The following is a 19,063-nucleotide window of genomic DNA, read 5'->3' as shown; positions in this document are numbered from 1 at the left end:
ACTTCGAGTTCCAAGTTCAAAAGTTAAGGACATGTAACCCTGAACTTAGAGTTACAAGTTAAAAAGTTAAGGACAGGTAGTCCTAAACTTAGAGTTACAAGTTCAAAAACTAAGGACAAGTAGTCCCTAACTTAGATTTACAAGCTCATAAATTAAGAACAGCTAGTCCTGAACTTACAGTAACAAGCTCATAAGTTAAGGACACTTGATCCTGAACTTAAAGTTGGAAGTTCAAAAGTTAAGGACACTTGGTCCTTAACTTAGAGTTACATGCACAGAAATTAAACTTCGAGTTCCAAGTTCAAAACTTAAGGACATGTAGTACTGAACTTAGACTTACAAGCTCATAAATTAAGGACAGCTAGTCCTGAACTTACACTAACAAGCTCATAAGTTAAGGACACTTTGTCCTGAACTTTATGAGCAGAAGGGTATTTTCGTTCAGGAGGGTAAAGTTTATTAAAGCAGTGGCTAAAGACTAAAGACATTTTAAACAGTGGCTTAAAAGTAAATACATGTCTTATTAGTGGCTAACTGTGTACTCCCCCCAATAATTTTTTTATAGNCCCCCCCAAACCCCACACCATTTCTTACACCATTTTGGTGTGAGAATAGTGTTATACCAAATTTGGTGTAACACTATTTATCAGACTATTACTATTCATCAATATTTTATTATTATCTTTTATTATATAACACTTTTAATTTAATTTTAATTTAACATATTATAAATTTTGTAATTACTTATACTTTTTATGTAATATCTTTATAATATTAGTTTTATATTTTAATTTTGGTGTATAATTTTTATTAATTAATTTCCGTTTATTTTATTTTTATATAAAATTATAAATTAATTTTATTATAAGTTATAATTGTATAAAAACTAGTATAAAGAAGATGAGGTATTAGAGAATAAATATAATTTCTAAAAAGAGCCTTTTGTTTTACACTTCTTTTTTAAAGTTTTGATTATCCTAAATTTCAATTAACCCTAAATCCTAAACGTTAAAAGAGGAGATATTAGGGGAGGGGGGGGGGGGGATCTAATTTATATGTTACTCAAATAGAACAATTCTTACATTTTCCAAGTAAAGTTAGTTGATTAAGTTTTACTTAAGCCTTACTGTTTTTCTGGTCTGGATTGTAGTTTTGTATTATTTCGATTAAACTAACTCTTCCTAGTTATATGTATCAAAGAGGACAATAAGTTATGTGTAAAATAGAGAATTCAAATGGGCCCCAGTGTTGTAGTGTCTTCAGAGTTATTACGTGTGACCAAATGGATGTTCTGGGACCCACGTTTAAGAGAAGATGTACTTCACTTTATCTCTCCAGCCCATGTTTATCTGGTTTTTTCTGTCCAAGCAAGGGAATGTACATATATAATGCAATAATGTACAACAGTACTACAACAGAAAAAATTATGAAATACCAAGAATGCCTCATGACAGGCAGGCATGTTGACGGGGTCCTGCCTTCTAACTCCCTCTTATAGAATAAGAGAATATATAACCATCAAAAAAATGAAAAGTGCAAATTTGAAATATAATATGTTGCTAATAAATAACACAATATTTTGCAAATCTGAAAGGATTTGTTTTATGAAATAAAAAAATAAATTTAAATAAAACATAATAATATAATATAGAAGAGAGAGAAAAATATTCGTTTTTGGTGTAAAAAATCGTGTAATAGGTTGGAGTTAATTTGCACCATTTTGATGTAAAAAATGATGCAAGGGTTGGAGAAGCACAAACAATAAGAACCACATTTTCACTATAGATTTTCCCATCCATCAATTTAGAAGTTGCAAAAGATCACTACTCATGCCAAAACTCACTGCTTGATCTTGTCTTGCCATATCCAGTCGTAGGTCATATCAAACTTTAGCGATAGACGTAATATATTTGGAAACGGCTCTTTTGTTGCCAACTTTAGCGAGGACATAGTTAAACAATATTATAGGAGTGTGGATAATTTGGTACATACCGAATTACCACTCGAAACGAAAAATTTTGGTATATGTTATTTTGATATTCGGTGTGATATTTGGTTTAAATTTTGACAAATATAGTATTCGCTATAATATTCAATATTTAAAAAAAATACTGAAATATTGATATCGAACCGATATACATATTAATTTACACAATTTACATGTTTTAGTTTATAAAATAATATAGAAGGCATACAATTTTATTTCATTTACAACAGTGTCGTTCTCATGACACCACTTCTGTGCAATTCAGTTAATTACTTTCAGTTCAACTGTAAATTTTATATTGGATTGTGATCCAGATTCCTATATTTATTTCAGAACTGATAATAGTCTAGTTCAAAAGTTCATACACGACCGCGTTGGCTTTTTCTCTAACTCACTCTATAGAAAATTGTAAGTTCCAAAAGGCACTTTCTTTGATTTAGTTTGATATCCAAGATTTTTCTTTTACCTCTTAAAGACTAAAAAAACAGTTATAATTTTTTTTATTCAAACCAGATAAATTGAAGTTACCTTACCGAATAAATTGAAAAAGAAAGGAAAAAAATCGAACCATACGAATTTAATAAGATATGATATTGATATAACATTTTAAGAAATTGCATACCAAAAATACCGAACCGAAATGTCTAAAATTGAACTAAACCAACCGACAAATAATGTTATATATATAGTTCAAAGGCAAATTTAATTATTTTCCCTTATTTTTAATATCTTTGACTAAAAAGACAAAAATTACTTATTTCATTTTCTTGTAAAAGAAGTTAAATCTTAAAGAAGTTATATCCATATTCATACTCACTTTTTTTTTTTATTTTTTTTTTTATAATTCGTAGTCATACAAAACTTTAAGGATTATTTAAAATGGACAGAAAACGTATCTTTCAAGTAACATAAATGTAGATGCGTATATGACTAATCAATATACCTTATGTTATTTAAAATGGTCAAAGTTATTTGTTGACATTATTACCTAATCCTAATTAAATACTTAAATAGGACTCATATTCCTATTAAATACTCAATGCATATGACCTACTTATGTCACTGCATATGTTGGCAATTTAAAGTCGTTATTGATTGGGACAAAAGAAGAAGCCAAGACACTCACTTAGGGCTCGCTTGGTATTAGAGATAAGGGATAATTGATTCCAGGATTAAATTTGAGACGAGTTTATCCTATATTTGGTTGGGATAAAATCGTGATATAACTAATCCCGGGATTAGTCATTCCGGAATTGTAATATTTTTTTATTATTGTTGGAGGATGGGATAACTAACCTTGAGATAATTAATCATGGGATAACTTGTTTTTCAACCAAACGACTCTTTAGGCATGCATGTCAAAAAAATTTGAACACTTTAAACTCTTTTGACCAACTATAAGAACCTCATTTTCACTACAGGATTTTTCCATCCTCTCATTCTTAATTGGCCATAATATCAATTGAGAAGTTGCAAAACATGTCTCACAAAGCTCATTGCTTAATCTTGCCATATCCAATCCAAGGTCATATCAACCCTATGCTCCAATTCTCCAAACGTTTACAATCCAAAAATGTCAAAATCACTATAGCAGCCACAAAATTCTTCTTGAAAACCATGCAAGAATTGTCAACTCCTGTATCAATCGAGGCCATCTCCGATGGCTATGATGATGGAGGCATCTACCAAGCAGAAAGCTTCGCGGCCTATATTACAAGATTCAAGGAAGTTGGCTCTGACACTCTGTCTCAGCTTATTGAAACGTTAACGACTCGTGGTTGTGCTGTGAATTGCATAGTTTATGATCCATTCCTTCCTTGGGCTGTAGAAGTGGCAAAGAAATATGGATTAGCTAGTGCTGCTTTTTTCACACAATCTTGTGCTGTGGATAATATTTATTATCATGTACATAAAGGGGTTCTAAAACTTCCTCCTACTGAAGTTGATGAAGAAATCTCAATTCCTGGATTAGTAACAATTGAGAGTTCAGATGTACCTAGTTTTGTTTCTACTCCTGAATCAGCAAGAGCACTTGAAATGCTGGTGAATCAATTCTCAAATCTTGAGAAAATAGATTGGGTCCTAATCAACAGCTTCTATGAATTGGAGAAAGAGGTAAGAGAATATTCTTCTATTTTTGTCTTCTCTTTTTCTGTTAACTTTGCCAATTGGCTGCATAGAAAAATTAACACTCTGATTCACTATACCAGTCAGCCTTATTGCTCCAATTAGTGAAGTGTTAATGAAGTGAGATATCTAAAAGAAATAAAGCGCAGTTTAGACATATAATCTTATACTAAGGTTATTACATGTATTTCTTAAGGGATGTTTAAAAACACAGATGGTAATATGGACCAGAAGTAGTACTTGGTAAAAATTACTACTGCAATATTAACTTGGAGTTAAATTTTTAGCCATCTAAGTTATACACAATATTTAAATTGTTACATGAAATCTCATCCTTCTTCTAATTTGTTGACATGTAGGTAACTGATTGGATGTCCAAGGTTTATCCAATCAAGACAATTGGACCAACTATACCATCAATATACCTAGACAAGAGGCTACCAGATGACAAAGAATATGGCCTTAGTATCTTCAAGCCAATGACAAATGAATGCCTAAACTGGTTAAATCACCAACCAATCAGCTCAGTGGTATATGTATCATTTGGAAGTTTAACCAAACTAGAACCTGAGCAAATGGAAGAATTAGCATGGGGTTTGAAAAATAGCAACAAGAACTTCTTGTGGGTTGTTAGATCCACTGAAGAATCCAAACTTCCCAAGAATTTTTTAGAGGAATTAAAATTAGCAAGTGAGAATAAAGGCTTAGTGGTGTCATGGTGTCCACAATTACAAGTCTTGGAACATAAATCAATAGGGTGTTTTCTCACACATTGTGGCTGGAATTCGACTTTGGAAGCGATTAGTTTGGGAGTACCAATGGTTGCAATGCCACAATGGTCAGATCAGCCAACAAATGCAAAGCTTGTGGAAGATGTTTGGGGGATGGGAGTACGAGCAAACCAAGATGAAAAAGGATTAGTTAGAAGAGAAGTTATTGAAGAATGTATAAAGATAGTGATGGAAGAAGAGAAAGGAAAAATGATTAAGGAAAATGCAAAGAGATGGAAGGAATTGGCTAGAAATGCTGTGGATGAAGGGGGAAGTTCAGATAGAAATATTGAAGAATTTGTTTCCAAGTTGCTGACTATTTCCTAGAAGTAGGAAATTAAGAGCAACATATAGAAAAATAAATAAGAAGCTATCTCACATTTTGTATTTTTCTTTTCCAAGTTGAAGTAACAAAGTTTGACCTGAATCTTCTTTTGTTTTCTTCTTCTTCTTCTAAGCTAAAGCAATTTGGCTGATAAAGTGACATGATATGTAATGTTGTTCTTTATGAGTTTAACTTTTATATATTGATAGTGTAAATCTTTTTAATACTATCAGATAATTTTGAAAGTTTACATGCCACTACCCATAATAAGTAAAATTAGTAATATGAATAATAAGACAAGTAACATTCTATAATAAGTTAATATTAGAAGTATCAATATACTGTAGACTTATATCTGTTGTCTAAGAGTTACATGATATGGATTGATAAGGTGTGATGGTCAATGGGTTATTTCCAACTAATTTCTTAGATGATTGAATGCTTTAATTTATTTACCACTTGTTTTTTTGCTAAGCTGTAGTCCTAGCTCTTTTGCTAGGAGCAACTGAAAAAGATGTATTAAGTCCTAGCACTTGTTGCTTCTATGCAGCTTGCGATCATGCTAGGGAATCCTTTTACTGCTACAAGGACTGGGTTTGGAGAATAAGAATGGTGCAGGCTGAACTGTAGTACCAGGCAAAAAAGGCTGTAGATTGCACCAATGTGCAGTAAAGGTGGGCCAAGTCAGGTGCTCGATATTTGTCTTCGCATATTTTAAGTCCTAATTCTGTTCTTTGGACTAAGGGATGGACAGGAAAACGCTTTGGAAACACCTACATTGGTAATTCCTAATCCAGATTTAGCTAAGATAGTAAGTGGTTCTCCAAGGGTGACAATACAGAAGCAGGTAGTGAACGTCCAAGGTTCTATCTCAAACTCAAAGCACCTTATTTGTTTAAATACCTTTGATTCTCTTCTGAAAACTGCTGGAAAAGATAGTAATGCAGCTGCTCCTATAATGCATATTTTCAATCCTAAAGTAGTAAAAATTATTAAAAAAAAACTCAAACTCCCATGTTGATAAACACCAAGGTCAAGCCACCTATCGTCACATTGAACCCCTCGGTTCATGATGTTCCTTCACAATCTTTGGAGTTGTTTGGTGATTATCAAAGTGAATTCAGGCAGCTCTTATTATCTCCAAGGAATTCAATATGTGAATAAAGGTATGCCTTCAATCTCTCAAGCTAATTCCACAAATGATATGATTATTTCTAAGGAGCAAAAAGGTGCTACAAGTGCTCCTAGGTGGGTTGATTTGGTTGATGAAGCAGAGCAGATTATTTCTCCTCCTACGAGCAAGTTGAACCCTCAAGCACCTGCATTTGTGCCTTCATGTAAGGCAATGCAAATTTTAACTCGAGATAGGGCACTCTTGGATGCTTTGAAGAGTCCGAATTTAAGTGCTACAAAAGTTAAATTGGCAAATAGAGACATCCTTCATACTCTTGTCTCTCATGATATGGACACATTGAATACTCTTGATAACAACAAGAAGATCTTAGCCACTACCTTCAAGCCTAGTGGAATAGTAGGCAAGAGACATGAGCTAGGGGCTTTAGTTTTAGGACCTAGTCCAACTGAAGCTTTTGGTGGTGATATGGGCATTAACATATTTGATGAGGAGGAAGAGAATGACGTGTTGAATGAATGTTTTGCTAATGTGGCTTGGGACGGAGGTCTCTCACCTAGGCAGCAAAGAAGAGGATACAACAAAATAAAAAGAAGACACATGAATGGCAACATAGTTGGGATGGTAAGGTGACTGAGGAGGTTGCTTTTCGGCAGCTTCCAATTAGAGTTGCAAAGCAAAAGGTAGCAGCTTCTACCACCTCAAAAAGGTCCAATACAACAACATACCCAGTCCAATAGGTCGAAGAAAAAAGGATAAAGTATCAAGACATCTTAGAGACATTGGAGTAAAAAGACAAGGTGAAGATTCAGACTAGTATTGGGCTACATCTCCTTGAAGATTTCACAAACCCAAAGAAGAAGGGGCTTAATTCTACATTCTACCTTGTTTTATTTTATCATTATCTTAGCATCATCATTTGTAATATCATCACAGTGTGTTATAAACTCTATGATGATCATAGAATATTTGGTTATTTTTAGTTCTTATTTTTACATGCTTGCTAGTAATTGAGGTTGTTCATGCCTCGGTAAGAATTGTAAGGTAAGGTCTAGCACAGTAGTTGTCGTTTATCCACTTTGCCTTAGGGAGTTACCCGAGTTGGCTTTGAGATCATTGCACTGGTGAGAGCATAGTCAAGCTAAGGTATTGGATACTACACCACTGTTACTTTTACTTATACTTTTTCTTTTGTGATTTTTTTTGTTATTAATAAAATTAGGTCCCCAACCTAGTGGTATATTCGCCCAAAAAAAAAAAGCCACAAATACAACAGAGCAATACTAACAACTTTAAAACCTCACAACAACAACACTAAGTTCTTTGAAACCCACAACAACAATAACAGCTAATTTGAAATTCATCTTCATCTCGTTTAAACACAATGAGCATTTCCAATGCATTATTCGTAAGCCTAAACCCTAGTCTAATTGTTGTAAACAAGTGAAAATAGAAAGAAAAAAAACGAAATTTACCTTAATAATATGAGATGATATTGCCTTGAAAGAGTTTTTGGAAGGATCAGCATTGATTGACTCCAATTTTGAAGCAGAGAAGCAGCGAAACAGAGGAAGAGAGAGAGCAGAACGAAGCGAGAGAGAGTTGGGAGGGGTCTTTTTAAATTTTTTAATAAAGTTTAGCAAGTTATAAAAAATTATAATCTGGCCCCCATTTGTTTTAATTAATTTTTAAGAGACCCTATCAGGTGGACTGGTCAAAGAGTGCCAAGTTTTTGTTTCAGCCTTGGGAGGTACAGAAGAAGATTCGAAACTCTAGAACGATTTGCCCCTACTCTAGCTCTATAATCCACCCATCTTCGAAAGAGTAGTTCAAATTTTCGAAAATTTCCAAAATTATGAGAAAGGATCCTCTAATTTGAATACACAGTAGGGTCATTCTTCTTTTGTAAATAAAGTAAGGGGATTATTTCGTCCCTCGCTTAGATTGTGATGGTACTTGCAATTTTTTTAAGAACTATGTATTACTGCCTTTTGTTTTGTTAATTATGTGAAAACTTCTTTTTAGATGTAGTTATGTGATGCACACAGTGCAATCAAGGGTCAACAGTTCTAGGAAATGAAGAATTTCAAAAAACAATTTAGGCTAGTTCAGGGTATCAACCGAGATATTAGCTAAGAGAAGAACAGTTTAGAGAAGAAGAAGAAGAATGTTATTTCATGAATGAGATCCAAATGTGTACAATGAGATCTTTATATGCAACTAATTTGATGCCTTCTCTTTCCCGCTCATGTAATTAACTTTTAACAGCAACTAACTTCCTAACTGCTTGTTGCTCCCAAAACGCACACGCAAGTATACGTGGTCGACAAGTAACATATGATTGTAAGTTCAGATATCGTACCCACAGGGACTTGTGATTAACTATCAACTAAATTAAACCAAACAATTAATCTATTCAAGCAAATCCGAACGTATGAATATTTAACTAAAGATAATCTAGAGTAGTAAACTAAGAAAGAAAGGAAACAAATTGGCGAACTTAGACACGAATTCAATGGGAGAGAATATTCTAGAGCTATGGGTTAGCTAACAATCCCGTTGAGTTTTCTACCTAAATTATCTAATTAATTTATCTAGTTTATTGATTGACGGGGTTAATATTGCTCGTAGTCTTCTCCCGAAGTACAACTCGCCTATTCAAGCTAACCTAACGCCTATATTCCTATGGAATTAGAAATAACAAGAACGCATTTATAATTCCCGTATAATAACCAAGCAAGGCGATTAGGTATATTCCTATCCTAACCGCAAATCCCCCCCCCCCCCCCCAGAGTTAATATCTTGCTCTACTCAATCTTATATGCAATCTAGAATTCCCTCTCCCGAGTTCAATCCTAGATTCGTAAATAGTATTCAATTGGTGATCAATCAATCAAATAATTAAGCGCAAGATTGAATAAATAAATCAATATGATAAAATAATAAAAACAATTCAAGCTTCAAACTACAACGTTCATGTAGCACCCAAAACTCTAGAACTAATGAACTATGAAATTAAAGGAAGAGAAGAGAAGAAAAACTAGTTGAAAGCCTCCCCCAAACGTGGTTTGTGTTTCCCCACGTGAATCTCCTTCAAAGTGTGTTAGCTCTCCCAAATTAGGTTTAGGACCCCTTTTATACGAGTTGGGATCGTGTAGGGCCGAAATAACCTTGTCCCGGGCGAAATAGAAAAAACCCTCCGCCCCCAGCGTCCAGGCCAGCACCTAGCGCTGGACCTGGCACTGAAAACAGAATGTTTTCACGTTTTGCCTTCTTTCACTCTTTTGGTTTGAATTGTATTCTCCCTTGTTTTTTCTCCAACTTGGGGGGACAAAACCAAAGGGTGTCCCCCCTTTATTTATTATTTTAATTTTTTTTTCTTCCGCGTTTTATTCAATTTTGCTCCAAATCTCTTCATCTTCACATTGTTTTATTCCTACACAGTTAAAACATAATATTAAGCACAAAGTAATATAATTAACACTCAAAAAACGATTAAAAAATGCTAGAACATGAGGCAACAATGAAAAAATATATGCATTTTTGGCCGAACATCAACACTCCACACTTAGAATCTTGCTCGTCCTCGAGTAAGCCTTAAAACCACTCTCAATAAATCAAGCCTAGAAACACCACCACTTCGGTCGATACTAACAATTAGGCTCTATAGCAACTCAAACCATTAGGTATATACTTCTTGATCATCGTGCAAGATATACAAGTCACAAACAAACAACAAAATTCTAACCTCCTAACCTCAGAGACGGACTCTTACTTACCAAATTTAAGCTCGCTCACCTACTCTGTCAAAGAAGCTAATAACATCACCTATCTATCATGAAACAAGTGCCTTCACAAGAATAAATAGTCCATACACTCAAATCGAAGAATGAATACAATTTAAGGACTTTGCATAACAGAACAACTCTCGCACTCACAACGAAATTCACATGTATGCACAAAGAATCATAGGCTTGCCCATTATGTACATCTCTACTAATTAAGTATGCTCGAATAGAATCAAATAGGACTTTAACGGGTTGTAATGTTGGCTAAGGGACGAGTAGGAGAATTATATAATAGTGACTTACACTTCCCTAAGCACTTTGCACTTTTAGACTTCATCACCCATTATTTTCATCTCTTCACTTTTATTTTTCAACCCTCTCTTCATCTATTGATTCACAAGTATTTCCCTCATATCAAGAACATTTCTTTTTTTTTTCGAAGCAATTTTTTTTCATTCTCTCTTTTTCCATGTCACATTCTTTTCACGAAGGCCTTTTAATCACTTTTCAGCTATCGTTGGTCACCATTTTTCACTTAATCATCCCATTCTTCAAATTTATCAATTACTATCACGGTCTAAGCAACAGTGCTCAAGGAAGCAGGGTGCAAAAACTAGGGATTCAAACAAAAGGATCAAGGTAAAAATACAGCTTCCAACAAAAGGCTACAGGCTCAAAGGGCTAACTAGTGGTACAATATCTGAAAAGGCTAAAATTCACAAGACATATCAAAGAAAGCCTATTATCATCTTCTAAACAGAGCAACACTTTTATTTCGCTTCAATAACATGCAGGGCAAGTTCTAGACTAAGATGCAAAACATGGAATATATGTAAGAAATCCTCACCCCACATGGCACAAGTATCAATCAAGATGTATCAATAGTGCTCTAAGACAGACAGGGTCATAGCGAACGACAAAATAAGAATAAGCTATATACAGAGTCAGAACCCTGAGCTTAGGTGTCAGAAAGTCTGATATTTTATTCATTACTCAAGCACTCAGAGGAAAGTACTACTCAAGCTTAGGCCTAAATATGCTAGTATAAAACAACTCACAAAAGTTTTTCTTCTCCCACTTTTTCTACTCCTAAAAAAATCTAATCCTAAAAATAAAAATAAAAATAAAAATTACCCGGTTCAAGTTACATCCCTTGGAAAAGAACCGATGCAAAAAGAAAAACCAAGGGGAATTATTATCTAACTAAAACTAACTAGAAATAAAAATAAAATATTTTTTTATTGGACCTTAATCCCTCAAGAAAGCTGTCCACAAAATCCATCATCAGGAAAAGTCCCAATTTTCTGATTTTTCTTTTTATTATTTTTTTAAAAACTACTACACTAACTAAGCTATGATAGCACAGAAAATCAGCCAGACAATCTCCTCAACCCACACTTAAAATCGTGCAATGTCCTCAATGCACACTGAAAATAACAAGAAGGTAAAAGAGACTCCCTGGTAGGCTAAAGGCCGGAGAATTAGCAGCTCACGGGATACTCAGACTTCTCCCAGGTACATCCTTGTGCGGGTACCTCACACTTAGTTTCAACCACCTGCTCGCTTTTGCACTCTTCCAATGGCTTTGCCTCCTATGCTTATAATCCTACAAAACAAAAACAAGACTACAACAAAAATAACACACTAAAAATAAAAGCAAAAGTAAAAAAAATAAAAAAATTGGGTTGCCTCCCAACAAGCGCTTGATTTAACGTCGTGGCACGACGCCATCACTTTCACCACTTTTCCTTCCACTTTGAGGATATAAACTGTGCCCCCAATTTGGCATCAACTTTTGTATCACGTTCCTAGGGCGGTGGTGTAAAAATAAAGAAACCAAGTAATAGGTATCGCATCTTGCACTTCTTGGCCTTTAAGTGAGGAATGTCGTTTTGTCTCCTTGGTGTGGCAAATTTCAGAATATAAATACTTTGTTCCTCATCTATTGAATCCTCCATATGCTCGAATGGATCAATTTCTATGTCACCAACCAACACAATGTTGAAAAGTGTTTAGAATGAGGTCCAATACGCTCCAACTCCAAAATTGCATTATTTTTGACATCCTCAATTTGGCACTCTTCGTCAACCTTGGCATCATTAATAATATTTTGGTCGAATAGTTGGAATTCCTCTTTCTGCTTCACAAGGTGGCCAGTATCCACAAAATTGGTTGTAGGGCATCAGACACCTCAACCTTAGCATCATCCACAAGAACATGGTCTGATAATTGGTATTCTCGTCTTAGCTCCTCAATTTGGCCTAGAAGATTTTTTTCAACTTCACACAACTCATCGCTAAATTGTTGGATGTTACACGCATCAACCTTTGCACTCAATTCTGCATCCATGTCGCGAATAGAGCTGCCAAATTGGTCGATTTCTTGTCTAAGATCAGTTTTTCCTTCTATCAGTTGTTCTGTCATATTTGAAAGACCATCACGAAGATACTCATGAGATTTTATTAGTTGAGCTTGTTCCTCTAGCCAAGATTGGCTCACTATATCTGTTTCTTCTAAATTACTTCTAGTGGGAACTCTCTCTCTTCAGCCACTTCCTCCGCCTCGGCCTTTATTCTCATGATTGCTACACTAATTCTTTTCATACCTTTTTTGAGTTCATCCTGTTGCTCTGCTACTTGCCTCATAATATCCCTAATATATGCATCATGTTTCATATCTTGCACTTCATTACCCCTATCAAACTCACAAATATTATTAGAAACATCATAATAAGAGTTCTGAGAAGGATAATAAGAATTAGGACAACCATCCCAATGGCCACCTTGACCACCACACTTATTACAAATATTACACCCATAAGATTGAGATTCACAATTTTGCCACAAGTGTGGTCCTCCACAATATGGACAAGGATCACCATAATAAGAATAACCAATATTCGACNAATTATCACCTAACGATTTTACGACCGTAACTAAGTTACAGTTTTCCAAGTAATCGCCACTATACAACTAAAGACTTTAANAAAATATTTAAACTAAGTTAAAAGTAAAAATAAAACTTAGAAGTAGGTAAGAGTAAAAATCCTAATCTAGTAGAACTAGTAAGTTTTCTAAGTCCCCGGCAACGGCGCAAAACTTGACGGTTTTCTCCCAAACGCACACGCAAGTATACGTGGTCGACAAGTAATATAGGATTGTAAGTCCAGATATCGTACCCACAGGGACATGTGATTAACTATCAACTAAATTAAAACAAACAATTAATCTATTCAAGCGAATCCTAACGTATGAATATTTAACTAAAGATAATCTAGAGTAGTAAACTAAGAAAGAAAGGAAACAAATTGGCGAACTTAGACACGAATTCAATGGGAGAGAATATTCTAGAGCTATGGGTAAGCTAACAATCCCGATGAGTTTTCTACCTAAATTGTCTAATTAATTTATCTAGTTTATTGATTGACGGGGTTAATATTGCTCGTAGCCTTCTCCCGAAGTACAACTCGCCTATTCAAGCTAACCTAACGTCTATATTCCTATGGAATTAGAATTAACAAGAACACATTTATAATTCCCGTATAATAACCAAGAAACGCGATTAGGTATATTCCTATCCTAACCACAAATTCGCCCCCCCCCCCCCCCACGAGTTAATATCTTGCTCTACTCAATCTTATATGCAATCTAGAATTCCCTCTCCCGAGTTCAATCCTAGATTCGTAAATAGTATTCAATTGGTGATCAATCAATCAATTAATTAAGCGCAAGATTGAATAAATAAACCAATATGATAAAATAATAAAAACAATTCAAGCTTCAAACTACAACGTTCATGTAGCACCCAAAACTCTAGAACTAATGAACTATGAAATTAAAGGAAGAGAAGAGAAGAAAAACTGGTTGAAAGCCTCCCCCAAGCGTGGTTTGTATTCCCCCCATGTGAATCTCCTTCAAAGTGTTTTAGCTATCCCAAATTAGGTTTAGGACCCCTTTTATACGAGTTGTTGTCGTGTAGGGCAGAAATAACCTTGTCCCGGGTGAAATAAAAAAGACTTTCCGCCTCCAGCGTCCAGGCCAGCGCCTAGCGCTGGACCTGGCGCTGAAAACAGAATGTTTTCATGTTTTGCCTTCTTTCACTCTTTTGGTTTGAATTGTATTCTCCCTTGTTTTGTCTCCAACTTGGGGGGACAAAACCAAAGGGCGTCCCCCATTTATTTATTATTTTAATTTTCTTTCTTTTTCTTCCACGTTTTATTCAATTTTGCTCCAAATCTCTTCATCTTCACATTTTTTTATTCCTACACAGTTAAAATGTAATATTAAGCACAAAGTAATATAATTAACACTCAAAAAATGATTAAAAAGTTCTAGAACATGAGGCAACAATGGAAAAATATATGCATTTTTGGCTGAACATCACTGCTTCTAACTAATTTTCGGAATCTTCCAACTAACTGCCACATCAGCTAACTGCTCCAAGATGTTCAAAGGACTCAATTCCTTCCACAAACTTTTCACAACAACTAGAAATCATCACCAAGGCATGAAGAATACAATGAAATCAAGATATTCACAATATAAAGACTCACGATCATGCTAGACACCAATGTATAGATATTCATCACCATGCCTATACGTCGTACACGACTAATACCACATAGCAAATAGGACTCCACTCCTAATCCCTCAAGTTAAGGTTAGACCAAACACTTACCTCGATGCCTTGAACACAACTCAAGTCTCAATTATAGCTTTACCCCTCGATTCCACCGCCAATTCGCTCGTATCTAATCATAAATGACTTAATTACATCAATAAACACTAAATGAATCAACCTTAATGCATGAAAATGAGTTTTCCAAAGTTTTACCCAAAAAGTCAAAAATCGCCCCCGGGCCCATGTGGTCAAAACCCGAGGTTCGAACCAAAACCCGATTACCCATTCCCCCACGAACTCAAATATATAATTTATTTTGAAATCGGACCTCAAATCGAGGTCCAAATCCCCAATTTTTGAAAAATCTAGGTTCTACCCAAAACACCCAATTTTCCCCATGAAAATCTTTGATTTTAGGTTGGAATCATGTTAAAAGATGTTAATGATTGAAAGAAATAAGTAAAAACTAACTTACAATTTATTTGGAAGAAGACTTGTTCTTGGAAAATTGCCTAAGTGTGTTTGGGTTTGAGAAAATATGAAAAATGAAGCTCAAAATCATTTAAGTGTAAAAATTGCAGGTCTCAATTATGGGAAATGCGAACATGGGTTCGCAATTTCGGACCCCGACCTCTGCAGATATGGGAATTGCGAAGCATTGTTCGTATTTGCGAACGCTTCAAAAACTCCGGACCTTCGCATTTGCGAGACCATGGTCGCATTTGCGACATATTGATCGCATTTGCGATCCCTGGACATCATAGGCACCTTCGCATTTGCGAAGTAAATTATCGCATTTGCGATGAAGGGTTAGGTCTGTGCAGCTCGCATTTGCGAGCCAGGCTTCGCAAATGCAAAGCCTGCAGGTCAAATCATACCAGCTAAGTTTTATATTCAAAAATGCAACCCGTGGCCTATCCAAAACTCACCCAAACCCTCGGGGCTCCAAAACCAATTATACACACAACCTCAAAAACATCCTACGGACTTATTCGTGCGATCAAATCGCCAAAATAACATCATAAACATCGAATTAAACCTCAAAAATCCATGAATTCTTTCAAACTTCATAAAACATCAATTTTTCCAATTTAGGTCCAAATTACGTCAAACGACGTCCGTTTTCAACCAAATTTTACAGGAAGGACTTAAAATATATATATAAGACCTGCACCGGGCACCAGAACCAAAATACAGGCCCGATACCATCGCTTTCTAATCAGATTTCATTTCCAATTTCCTTAAACAATTTTAGAAAACAATTTTACTAAAAAATTCATTTCTCGGGCTTGGGACCTCGAAATTCGATTCCGGGCAAACGCCCAAGTCCCATATTATCCTACGGGCCCTCCAGGACCGTCAAATCACGGGTCCGGGTACGTTTACCCAAAACGTTGACCAAGGTCAAATTTATTTATTTTAACATCAAAACTTAGCATTTTTTAACAGAATTTCATATTTAAGCTTTCCGGCTACGCGCCCGGACTGTTCACGCAAATCGAGGCAACTCTAAATGAGGTTTTCAAGGCCCCGGAGACATAGAATTCAATTAAAAACAGGTGATGACCCTTTGGGTCGTCACATAGCATCAATAGGATAAGGGCCATAGTACTTAGCAGCAAGCTTGTTGAATGGTCTAGTAGCAACAGACACCTACCTATAGCGTTGTAGCTTAAGATAAATCCAGTCTCCCACTTCAAAGTTTCTGTCAGACCTGTGTTTGTCACCTAGATCCCTCATTCTCTATTGTGCTCTCAATAGATAGAACTTTAGAAGATGGATGATTGCCTCTCGAGCAGCCAAGGATCTATCAACCATTTCTGAAACATCTTCACCAGCTAGATAGGGAAGATGAAGATGTGGTTTCTGGCCATATAAAGGACTGCATTTGATAGCAGTATGATAGGTAGTGTTATAGCACAATTCAGCTAATGGTAGATACTTAGGCTAGTCCTGAGGGTTGTCAGAACAAAAACATCTCAGATAGGTCTCTAAAGTTCTGTTCAAAACTTCAGTTTGGCCATCAGTTTGAGGGTGATATGCTGTTGATATCTGTAGTTGAACACCTTGCATAGCAAACAATTCTTGCCAAAAGTTGCTGAGAAAGATTGGACCCCTATCACTGGTTATGGTAGCAGGCCTCCCATGTAGTTTGAAAACATTGTCCAAGAATGACTGATCCACTGTTTGGGCAGTATAGGGATGTTGTAGGCTCATAAAATGTCCATATTTGCTAAGTCTATCAACAACAACCAAAATGACATCCTTACCATGAGATCTAGGCAATCCTTCAATGAAACCTAAACAGATGTCAGTCCATACCCCATCAGGAACAGGTAATATTGCAATAGGCCAGGAGAGGCAACAACATCATACTTATGTCTTTGGCACACATCACATTTTTAATGAAGTCTCTAATATCTGTAGCCATTGACTCCCAATAGAATATGGATTGTAGCCTTTTTAAGGTAGAATCCATTCCAGAATGCCCAGCTTGTGTTGTTGAATGCCACAAGATAATAATAAGTGTTCTGAGTTGTTGATCAGCACCAACCACCAGCCTAACCTTCTATCTCAGCTGGTCATTACAGCAAGTAAATGACTTAAAAAGCTGAGTTTGCAATTTGGCAATCAACTCTTGCAAATAAGTATCAGAAGTCCAGGTAGCTTTGATTTGATCATACAGAGAGTTATTTGGAGACAATAAGGAAATAGCCAATAGTTCAGAATCACGTTTCCTAGAAAATGCATCAACAACCTTATTCTCAGCTCTATTTTTATACTCAATAGAGAAATCAAAGGCCATAAGCTTGGAAATGCCAGCTATTTGAAAGTCAGTGTGAATTTGTTGCTCCAGAAAGTGCTTCAATGCTTTTTAATCTATCCTGACAATGAATGGTCTCCCTAAAAGGTAGTGTGACCATTTAGTAACAGCAAATATGAGAGCTAATAGCTCCCTATCAAAGACAGACATGGCTTGATGTTTGGGTGCTAGAAATCTACTAATATAAGCTATTGGGTGCCTTTGCTACATCAACACAGCACCTATGCCCTTACCACTTGCATCAGTTTCAACCAAGAAAGGTTTTGAAAAATCTAGCATTGCCAGTACAGGAGCAGAAATCAAGGTTTGCTTCAACTTCTGGAATGTTGCAATAGCTTCAGAGGTCCAGACATAACCATCCTTCTTAAGTAAATCATGTAGTGGTCTATATATAGTTCCATAACCTTGTATGAACCTCCTATAATAGCTAGTAAGGCCTAAGGACCTCTTAGATGCTTAATATTATCAGGAATGGGTCATTGTTCAACTGCTGTAATCTTTCTAGGATCTGTAGCAACTCCTTCGTGACTAATGAAGTGTCCTAAATACTCCACCTTAGAGACACCAAATGCACACTTAGACATCTTGGCATATAGATGGTATTTCAGCATTAGTTCAAAAACAGCTTCCACATGCTTAACATGATCAACCATATATTTGTTGTATATTAGTATATCATAAAAAAAACTAACACCGTCTTCAGTAAGGGTCTGAAAACTAAATTCATAAGATTTTGGAAGGAAGATGGAGCATTGGTTAGCCCAAAGGGAATAACCAAAAACTCATAGTGGCCTTCATGAGTTTTAAAGGCTGTCTTGTGAATGTCACCCTCAACCATCCTCAGCTGATAATAACCTGTCCTGAGATCAATTTTAGAGAATACCACTGCACCACCTAATTTATCCCGCAGGTCCTCTATAATAGGTATATGGAATTTACCTTTGCTCAGTTGATTCAACTCTCTATAGTCAATACACAGTCTCCAACTCCCATCCTTTTTCCCTACCAACATGAGTGGTGAGGCATAAGGACTAGTACTGATGTGCCGGAGAATTTCATCACATTTCAATACTAATTGCTTAGATTTTAGCTTGTTTTGATGCAATTATCTCCGTTACTTATGTAGTTTTGTTGTTTCTAAGGACTTAAAGCCCAAGAACATGGAAATGGAAGAAAAAAAAGACAAGAAAAGAGCAAAATATAGCAAAAAAGCTGGTCTGCGACACACTATGCGATCGCAGATCAGACATGCGAACCGCAGAATGCACGTCAAATCGCAGACAGAAGCAGAGATCTGGGCTAAATTTCAAGTCAAGAATGCGGTTCATTATTCGATCGCAGAATCAACATCCGAGCCGCAGAGTGAACCGCAAACCAACCATGAAGGTCACTAAATGACGAAGATGCGATGCAAAATGCGATCGCATTTCTGAAATGCGGTCCGCATAATTAGAATGCGAAGAAGACCTATAAACTAGGGTTCCAGTCTG

At 35.8% G+C, this 19,063-nt stretch overlaps 1 protein-coding gene across 1 annotated transcript; it reads left to right on the top strand.

Moving 5' to 3' along the window:
* The first annotated feature begins 3,402 nt into the window (after positions 1-3,402).
* Positions 3,403-5,436, top strand: LOC109238754 (UDP-glycosyltransferase 74G1-like). Its single transcript, XM_019405224.1, has 2 exons — positions 3,403-4,102; positions 4,474-5,436. Exons 1-2 carry the CDS (start codon positions 3,467-3,469, stop codon positions 5,209-5,211), a joined length of 1,374 nt encoding a protein of 457 aa, XP_019260769.1. The 5' UTR covers positions 3,403-3,466; the 3' UTR covers positions 5,212-5,436.
* Positions 5,437-19,063: the final 13,627 nt, after the last annotated feature.

Source organism: Nicotiana attenuata, unplaced genomic scaffold, assembly GCF_001879085.1.
Source record: "Nicotiana attenuata strain UT unplaced genomic scaffold, NIATTr2, whole genome shotgun sequence".
Taxonomy (NCBI): Eukaryota; Viridiplantae; Streptophyta; class Magnoliopsida; order Solanales; family Solanaceae; genus Nicotiana; species Nicotiana attenuata.
The sequence above is the reverse complement of the archived record's forward strand: the minus strand, read 5'-3'. Positions and strand labels throughout refer to the sequence as shown.

Coding starts and splice junctions, on each gene's coding strand:
- LOC109238754 (XM_019405224.1), top strand. CDS start 3,467: ATGTCTCACAAAGCTCATTGCTTAATCTTGCCATATCCAATCCAAGGT. Junction 4,103..4,473: donor TCTATGAATTGGAGAAAGAG/GTAAGAGAATAT, acceptor GTTGACATGTAG/GTAACTGATTGGATGTCCAA.